Below are 8,774 nucleotides of genomic sequence, written 5' to 3'. Positions count from 1 at the left end.
GGCGGTTCTCAAGTTTTCCGTCCATCCGAAGGGGTTTTGCCATAGCGGCAGCCACAGGCTTGGGGAAAACTGAGGAAAAAAATTAAAAGTCAGCAGTAAATGAGAAACGCTAACACTTCAGTTCTGCCCTGCTTGTGCTCAGTTTGTTTCTGAACCTGCTGCTGTGAGATTCAAGCATTTAACTTTGCAGGGGACAATGAATGAAAACTGCAATGACAATCAAATGCATGAAAGAAAGAAACGGCAGCTTTGAAATATTCACAACCAACACAATTTTGATTAAAGAAAGAACTCTGTTTTTAATAGTTTTTTTTTTTGATCATTAAAAAAGTTTAAACCTGCATAGCAATCATTTCAAAAATAATTATTTAATGTTCCATAATGAAACTGTACACGACCTAGTCTCCAGTGGCAGGAGCCTGCCGGGTGGTGCGGCGCAGTCCGGAACAGCGCGGCCCTGGCGCCGGGACGCCGCTCGCCGTGGTCAGGCCCTTGCTGTCGGCGGCACAGTCTGGCTCCACGCGCCGGTGGCTGCGCGGGGCCGGGGGCGGCTCGGTCCCCCTCAGCAGTGCTCCTCAGAGGCGTTCAATGTCTCTGTACTTCTTCCTCAGGATGGAGACCTGGTCTTTAAAGAGGACAGGGTCGAGCCTCATCTGAGAGTGGATCAGCGGCATATAGCCAAACCAGCTGGCAAAAGTGTTCATGCAGCTCTGCCGCTGGGCGAAGTGGTCGGGGTCGGCCCAGCGCGAGGCCCGGGACGTCTGTGCAGAGAGGAGAGCAGAAATCAGACATCGGCCGCCACACAACAAAATGGTGGGAAAGAGCAGGTGCTGCGGCCGGGCTGAGGCCACGCTGAGGAGCGGCGCCAGGGGATGAGGGCGCCTGGCTCAGCGGTGGCTGAAATCTGCTCGGCGGGGGGGTTTCCAACCAGGGGAAGGATGCCCTGCCCGCAGCGGGAACCAGAGATGGTGACCTGAGTTCAACCATGAGCCAGCCTGACCCGGAACATGACACCCGCAAGCAGGCCTCCAACAGCCTGCCAGCATACTACTTCACCCCATCCCTTGCTCTTTATTTTTTTAAACTCTCAAGCTATTTCAGAGATGGAACAAGTCCTTAAAAACCACCAGGGAAGACAAGGCAGCCACCGCTTTCCTCTGGAGGTGCACATCCTATGGCCAGCTGTGCCCACAGATTTCAGCTACAGCAGGAAAACAGACTGCAGTTATTATGGTTTCTCAGGTCAAAAACACACTTTTGCACTCCAGATCTGCAGAAATTTATACACAAGTAATTTCAATCAGCTTGTAACTGAGCTCAGCAAGTCCTTACATGCTTGGCATTACTCATGCGGGTAGATGTTCTGCAGAGAAAAGCAGGGTGCTTCCAGGAATCCCATCGGCCAAGGCCAGTGCATAAGACAGTACCATCTTATGGACAGAGAAAATTGACTGAAGTTCCACGTTACATCACGTTGAACTCTGACCCGAGGAAAAGACCATGGTCTTTGCATGCATACATGTAAAATACTGTGGCCTGATTTTCCAAAGCTCAGGGGAGCTGTAATTCCTACGAAAGTCCATGAAACTCAGCACCTCTGGAAAAATAAAGCCCTAACAGCTCCGAAGCAGTTATTATTCTGTCTCTTTACCTAAACTACATGTATAAACACAATAAAACTATTATTTAAGATAAACTATGAATGCTGAGAACCTAAGTTTGGTTTTGTGCCACGTCTCATGCATCTCTGTATAGCACTTATGTTTCCACTGTACTTTAAAAACAAATATAAATTCATAAGCTCAAAGTGTGTTGATTAAAATGCAAAGGAACTGATAAAGTCAGGGACTTGTCAAATGAATGGCGTATCAGACTTGATCTCTGTGCAAGGCCTGTCCAGTTTAGCTCCAGTGGTAGGTTATAATGTGCATCGATTACAGACTCTTGATTACACCGAGCCACTAAAGAGCAAGCAAAAGCTTGTTGCTGGAGGATTATAGCAGACATTCTGTCCATTAACAGTGAATTTCCATACGACTATTAATCTCTGTCACAACACTGAGGTTATGTTAATTTTGTATTTGTCTTTCAAGGAATTATGAACATGGTCCATTACATTTCCCAAAGCTGCAGGAACAACTTGTCTTTAGGAGACAGTTATAGTTCATGGCTGACTCAAGTCACCCATGCTATAAAAAGAAAAATGAATGTTCAGGCTTTGACAAACAGCCAAAGCACGGCCCTTTGGAGAGGTGAAGCTCAAACCGGAAGCAATAGCTACTTTCTGGATGGCACCTTCTTGTTCATAGAAGGTCTGCTGGGTACCCAGATGGGTCAGAATTGCTCAATTACGACCTATACTTCAGATGAAAGCACAGTGGCATACCGATAAGGGAGTCTACAAACTGGCATGGCCACTCCCCAGTCAAGGATCCAAGTAATGCTAACAGGAGAAAATGTGAGGGGAAAACAGAAGGCCCCTTCTTTCTCCTGCCCCCTAGTAATCATGGTACTGTTTGTAGTGAGGATCACAGACACTGTGGCAGCACAGATAGGAGGTTGTTTAGGACTTGCAGGTCTTGCAGGACTTGCTATTCCTCCCATCACTTGCTCACACAGGGCAGGAGGACAAGCGCCCCCAGGTTACTGTGTATCCCTGTCACTAGAAGGTATATCCATTTCTGAAATGACAGCGTGCTTATCCAGTAGCTGGAAGAGGCTCTAAAACAACTATTTCATGGGTGCTAAAGAGTGATGGCGTCACCATGGGATAAAATGTTCCTTGTGGGAAAAAATGCTTGAATATCACAAATTACCTCTGTTGTGGCAGTCTCATGTCAGTGCTTGAATCACACTACATACTTTAAAATAGCACAGGGACGGCTTAGTACATTATATTCATTAATAATAATTAAAAATAGAAAACCTTCTACAATTTACTTCTGCTTCTAGCATTCCATGACTAGGTCTTAGGTCTAGAATATTTAATGAGAAAACTGGAGTTTAATTGAAATTTGGTCACCACAATCATCAGTTCCATGAGTTTGGGATCACCATGAATAACTCTGCGTGAGAAAACTATGAAGAGAAGCTGTCATCCACAGTAGATGTTTGCCATTTCTCCATTTCCTTCATTATAATAAGCATATCTAAAGTCTATTTACAGTTCTGCTAAACTAAAAACTGCAAAGAAAATGGACAGAATTGTATCACTCCATAAGCCTAACCTAGAAGTCAAATCACTATATTATCAATACATCCCAACTGCTAAAACATGCTATGGACACATACCTGCCCCATCATGGTCTCTTTATACTGTTTTTTCTGTGTTACTTTGATTGGAGGCAATTTTGTCACGGCTGACACCAAAAAATTCATTAGAATGTCCTCACAATTGGCCAGTTGGTCCACCATATTCTTTAGGCTGGCAGGCAGGTAATGAGTGTACAGGTAGTGATAATATCTGGAAACCAACAGCAGTGTTATTAATACAAGTCACTGGGCTTTCAGGGATCACAAACTCCAGAAAATGTCTATCTCCGTTGAGACACAAGGTTTGTACTCAACCCAGGATATACCACTTCCTTTCTTTGGTCTCATCCTCCAAGAAGAAGGAAGAACAAATCAGTGTCTTATCAAGACGGTAACTAGTGCTAACGGAGAAACAAAACATACGCCTTTTTTGTAACTGAGTTGAAAGAAATAATGCAGACCTAAGTATTAAGATAATGGAGGAGTAGGAAAGAGAGCACCACATTGCTATAATGTGATAGACAACACTGATGAATTCATCCTCCACCTCTTCTTTCAAAATTGTTCAGTTGAGAGAACTCTGTTAAACTGGCCTACTACTGTCCTTATTCTTGAAATTATTCTCCTTTGGGCCTATATCACCCCCTGTGGCCTGTCTTCTCCTTTGCAGGGATGTGGATTAGATATTCCAGAATTTGCTGACTTTCTCCCAAAATCTAGAGAGGCATTTGGCCTGCTGAAGTCCTAACAAGGGGGGTTTTCTCCAATATGCCGCAATATGCTGATCTGTGACATGTCCACTGTACTACATTTCTAGAGTAGCCAGAAGACGTTGCAGTCTGCAGCTGTCAGCCAACACATACCCAGAGACGGTCTGGAAGTAACCTCCTTTCTGCTGCGCTACAGGCCATTCAGCCGAGCAGCTTAATGAATTCGGGAACTCTTTGAAGTGTGTAATTCCTGATGTTAAAAAGAGCAACCCGACTGCCTCAAAATACAAGTGACTTCAAAGAGACCCAACAAGCGCAATAATGATTACCAGATCCCCAGAGCTAAACCAAGAACTTAAATTATTACCCCATAAAAAGTAGATCCATTTATTATCTTTCCATTTTTTCCCCTCCCCGGAAGAATGTTCTTCACCCCCTGCCCGCTGCCCCTAACTATTTTGTTTCATACAGAAGGAGGACAGCAGATGCTTTGGGTTCTTACTTGTGGTAAATAGCAGCTCCTGTCAATACCATGGAATAGTCATTAGTCCATTTGGAGGTATACCCCCATCTCTCCTTAGTGTTGTCCCAGAAGTGACTGCGAGCAGGGTACCCTACAATCCTCTCTGGAAAACTCTGCCAAACTGTAAAGGCAAAATCCACCTGCGGACAAAGGCATAGGCCAAATGAATACTGAAATTGTTTCAACAAATGTCAACAAAACAAAATATTACCTTGCCACTAATTCGTAATTCAAAATCTTGGAACTGTTGCAAAACATTAATTCTATGTATTCATCAATAAATTAAACTGACTGCTTGACATTTTGCCCTATAATTATGCACATTTTAATGGTTCCTGTTAAAGGGAGACTAGAGCATCACAGCATTACATTAACATTTTCAAGCTTGCCCTTTACATATCAAACCTTTTCAAGTTACAGAAAGAATGGGTGTAGGTGCATGTATTTATACTTAGGTGCAATATAGCGCAGTAATAGCAATGTGGTAAACCAAACCTTTTGCACATCTTTCTGCATCTCACCTACCGTGTCAGTACTGTCAACACAAAGCTTGGAAAATCAGGAGTCAAACACCTTAAATTATAAGGATGTCTCAGTGAGATTAAAACAGGCAATCAGTGCAGAGTCCTGTTGTATTTTCCATCCATTTCGAGCCTCTGAGGACCATGCAGGTCATACTTTTAAGACTGTCTGCATGACCAAGAGGGTTAAGCATATAGCTTAATAAAGAGGAAGATAAGATTCCCATGTAGTTAAATGGCTTTAGGAGCCTATACTTTAAGAAAAATGCTTGATACTGTATGAGCCACAAGAAGATGTCAAATGCTCCTAATAGTGTTTTTTATTTTACTGTCTTGCTGTAACTATTTTAATAACTCAAATGTCTGAGAAATGAAAAGGTGACAGGACATTGTTACCCCAGGAACCCACCAAACAAATCCTGGTGAAACTAGGAAAGGGATGATGGGGGGAGTTTGCAGAAGGCTCGCCAGCGTTAGATTTGAAAGGAGTTTGGTAAAAATACACACGGAAAGATTTTTATCACTGTAAAATTGGTTGGCAGTCCCTTCACTTCAACTTAGGTTTTGGAGCAAAAGCTAGACTGAAATTTTAAAAAAGAGTTAAAAACAGTTCTAACTGTCCCAGTCAAACCCAAGAAAACGAGGGATTTATTTCTGCACTGCACACCGAGTTCCCTCCAGCATCAGAGGGACCTAAAACTTTGCTCAAAAATGCTTGAAAAACCTTCCAAGAACCCAGCCAAAGTCAAGGGTGCAGAGGTTAGATAAAGAATAGCTGCTCTGAGAACAGTCACATTTTGTGTGATTACTGTCAGACTTCTGTTATTTACAAGTGTTTTTATGAAACAGAAGAATCACACATGTACTGGAACACAAAGTTAGGGACTGGATATTCTCTTTCAAGTTGTTTCAAGGAATCTGAGGCCAACCAGAAAGACAATGTGCACAAATCAGTTACCGTTGTGATAGTTCTGATCTCATCCAAATCAATACCACATGAAAGAACTAAAGGTTTTTTTTTTTTCCCCCGTAAAGGCCTTTGCCATAAAATGTGACATCTGTTTTCTTTAGAGAAGTCTGAGGATCGAAAACTTAAATAAATAAATAATAAAGCAGCTGCACTCAATGACGTCACTTGTGCTTTCAAGTATCTGTCCTTGTACCAGGGAGACGCACTAAAGTAACCACCCTAAGAGAAGGCTCCCTTTATTAAAAAAACGCCAGTCCTCATCCTATATAATTTTCAGCAGCATTGCCACTCAGCTAACCAGCTGCCAGTCTCTTAAGCCCCCATATCACTTCTGACCCGTGCTGATTTCTAATTACTTCCCATGCAAACGCCCCTCTGCGCGTGTGACACAGCTCCTCTCGCAAGAGCAATTACGCGCCGTTCTGTTGTGAACAGAAAACCTTTACTACGCTAGAGCCGGACAGAACGGAGGATATGCCTGGCGACTTCTCCTCCCAACAGGAATGGGATCGTGTTTGACCACGTTTCTAAATTGCCTTTTCTGGGCCCTGAAGCCGTGCCACAATGACCACCCATGAGCAGCCAGTTTCAAGGGACGTTTCACACTGTGCGTTTCACGTCAGCGTTTCAACGCGCTATTTCTTTGTGTAAGCCGTATGACGGGGGAAGTGAAGCAACTGAAAGGCTTCAGTTCTTCACAGAGAGCCACCAAAGAGAGCTGCTGACCCCAGCACACTGGCAGAGGCATGCTGAAGCTGCAAGGTGGGTGCTAGCAAGAGCTGGCCAGCTGGTTCTTTCTGCAGTACAGGGGCCACGGGGCTCCTAGAGCCAATAGACACCGTGCAAACATGCAATGTCAGCAGTATGCTGCTCACAGGAGGGAAGAAGCCACAAAGAAATGTGTATGTTGTCTCACACAACAACAAATATTTGCATTTCAGAATGTTTAGGGTAAAACATGGCCAAGTCAAATGAGAAACACTATTTATTTCATATGTGTTCCAGAAGCCTGAATGACTCCAACGTTTGGATGATGACTAAATACCAGGCAAAACAAACCAAAGCCCCAAATCCTCATGGAATCCAGAGACTGGATTGCTGTAAATACCACCTCAGTGCAATGAAGTCCCTGAGAGGTTTTACCATGCCCCCCATGGCAGCTGAGACAGGACCCTTCATCCTGAGCAATGGCCTGCTTAGGAACTCCAGCCCTAGGATAAATGCCTTTTACTGGTTTTGGTTTGGGTTTTTTTTTGGCTGCGCAGGGCTTTGCACACAAGTTCTTTGGCAGCAGCCAAAGATGCTTCCTCATCTAGCAGAAACTACCAAGGTGTAATCTTGGTATCAAATAGGTTCAATGCCAACTACTTCTTCCATCTGTGCAGCAGATGAGGGCTACTGTGGCTCCTTCGGGAGCAGTCTAACCACAGCACAACAAATCCGTAGTGGGGAGACAAGCGGTTGCAACCTCATCCGTTTGGAAGAAATTCTGTGACATCTTAGGGTATATAGCAGTGACTGGTGACTAATGTTACGCATTTCTTCACTGACATATAAGCAGTAGTAGCATCAGTGAAAGATCCCCATCACTGATAAAAAAGCATTTTTATAAATGTGAAGTGGGGAGAAGGGAATGGCCATGAATATGAGGAAAAAAAGGGAAAACAAAAGAAAATCGACATTTCAAGCTACTCCCTGGCCATCATTAATAATGCATTTCCCAAATATCGCACTCTATATCAACTGTCACCAGTTTCCCCTGTGGTTCTCAGGAAGAGGTTCCAGAAACTAGATGATCTTTAAGGTCCCTTCCAACCCAAACCAGTCTATGATTCTATCATTCTATGAAATCAATCACAGAATCACGGAATGGTTTGGGTTGGAGGGGACCTCTGGAGACAATCTAGTCCAACCCCCTGCCAAAGCAGGTTCCCCTAGAGCATGTTGCACAGGGTCACATCCAGGTGGGTTTTGAATATCTCCAGAGAAGGAGACTCCAGAACCTCCCTGGGCAGCCTGTTCCAGTGCTCTGTCACCCTCAAAGTAAAGAAGTTTTTCCTCATATTCAGATGGAACTTCCCATGTTTCAGATTGTGCCTGTTGCTCCTTGTCCTGTCCAATACTCATCCCAATTGTAAAAACTGGTTTTCTACAGTATTTTTATTTTCTTAGCACTATCTTGCTCTTCTAAACTAGCAAAGATCTCCAATTTTATGGGGCGATACAATGGTGAGAGCATTCCTCAGTGAAATCCTGCATTAGAGTAGCAATACTGTCTTTTGGAACAACAGCCATCCCCTGCTGCTGATACCCCGTCCTTCCCCAACTACACCCTACCGATAACGTGGGGGGTAATAAGCTACCTCAACCAGAAAACTGAGAACAGAGTCTTAAAGCCAACTGCTCTTGGCTGCCTACACCCGCCTGCAGCTATGTTACTAAAATAATAAAGAACGGAAGAACCATATGCTAATGATGAGCCAATTAACCAGGGCAAAAAGCTCCTCTGATGGCAGGCAGTGGCAGGGCTGCTGAAACAAGTGCAACGCATTAAATGTGAGGAGCGAAGCAGGAAATCTTATAACATTTAACATTTGCTCAGTGGCAAAGCCAAGAGAAGAGCCTGTCTGCTGTGCTCAGGACTGTCAAGGAGCCAAGCAGACTCCCAAGACAACAGAGACCCTTACCTCAGTGGTTGAAAGCACGGTGTCCTCATCCAGGCTTAGCACTGCATCTGTCACTATGTTGTCATAGGGTAGGAAGCGACTGCTCATAACCTGTGGGTATCCAAGGCAGGA

At 44.1% G+C, this 8,774-nt stretch overlaps 1 protein-coding gene across 1 annotated transcript in view; it reads right to left on the bottom strand.

Annotated features, from left to right (window-relative positions):
• Positions 1-300: 300 nt before the first annotated feature.
• EXT1 (exostosin glycosyltransferase 1) overlaps positions 301-8,774 on the bottom strand; it is a 194,908-nt gene continuing 186,434 nt past the window's right edge. The window contains exons 8-11 of the mRNA XM_068395984.1: positions 8,664-8,753; positions 4,465-4,625; positions 3,292-3,463; positions 301-761 (exon numbers count right to left, since the gene is read on the bottom strand). Of these exons, the coding sequence (XP_068252085.1) occupies positions 576-761; positions 3,292-3,463; positions 4,465-4,625; positions 8,664-8,753 (609 nt within the window). The 3' untranslated portion in view covers positions 301-575. The remainder of the gene's footprint in view (positions 762-3,291; positions 3,464-4,464; positions 4,626-8,663; positions 8,754-8,774) is intronic.

The sequence above is a fragment of the Nyctibius grandis genome, chromosome 3 (assembly GCF_013368605.1).
Source record: "Nyctibius grandis isolate bNycGra1 chromosome 3, bNycGra1.pri, whole genome shotgun sequence".
NCBI lineage: Eukaryota > Metazoa > Chordata > Aves > Nyctibiiformes > Nyctibiidae > Nyctibius > Nyctibius grandis.
The sequence above is the reverse complement of the archived record's forward strand: the minus strand, read 5'-3'. Positions and strand labels throughout refer to the sequence as shown.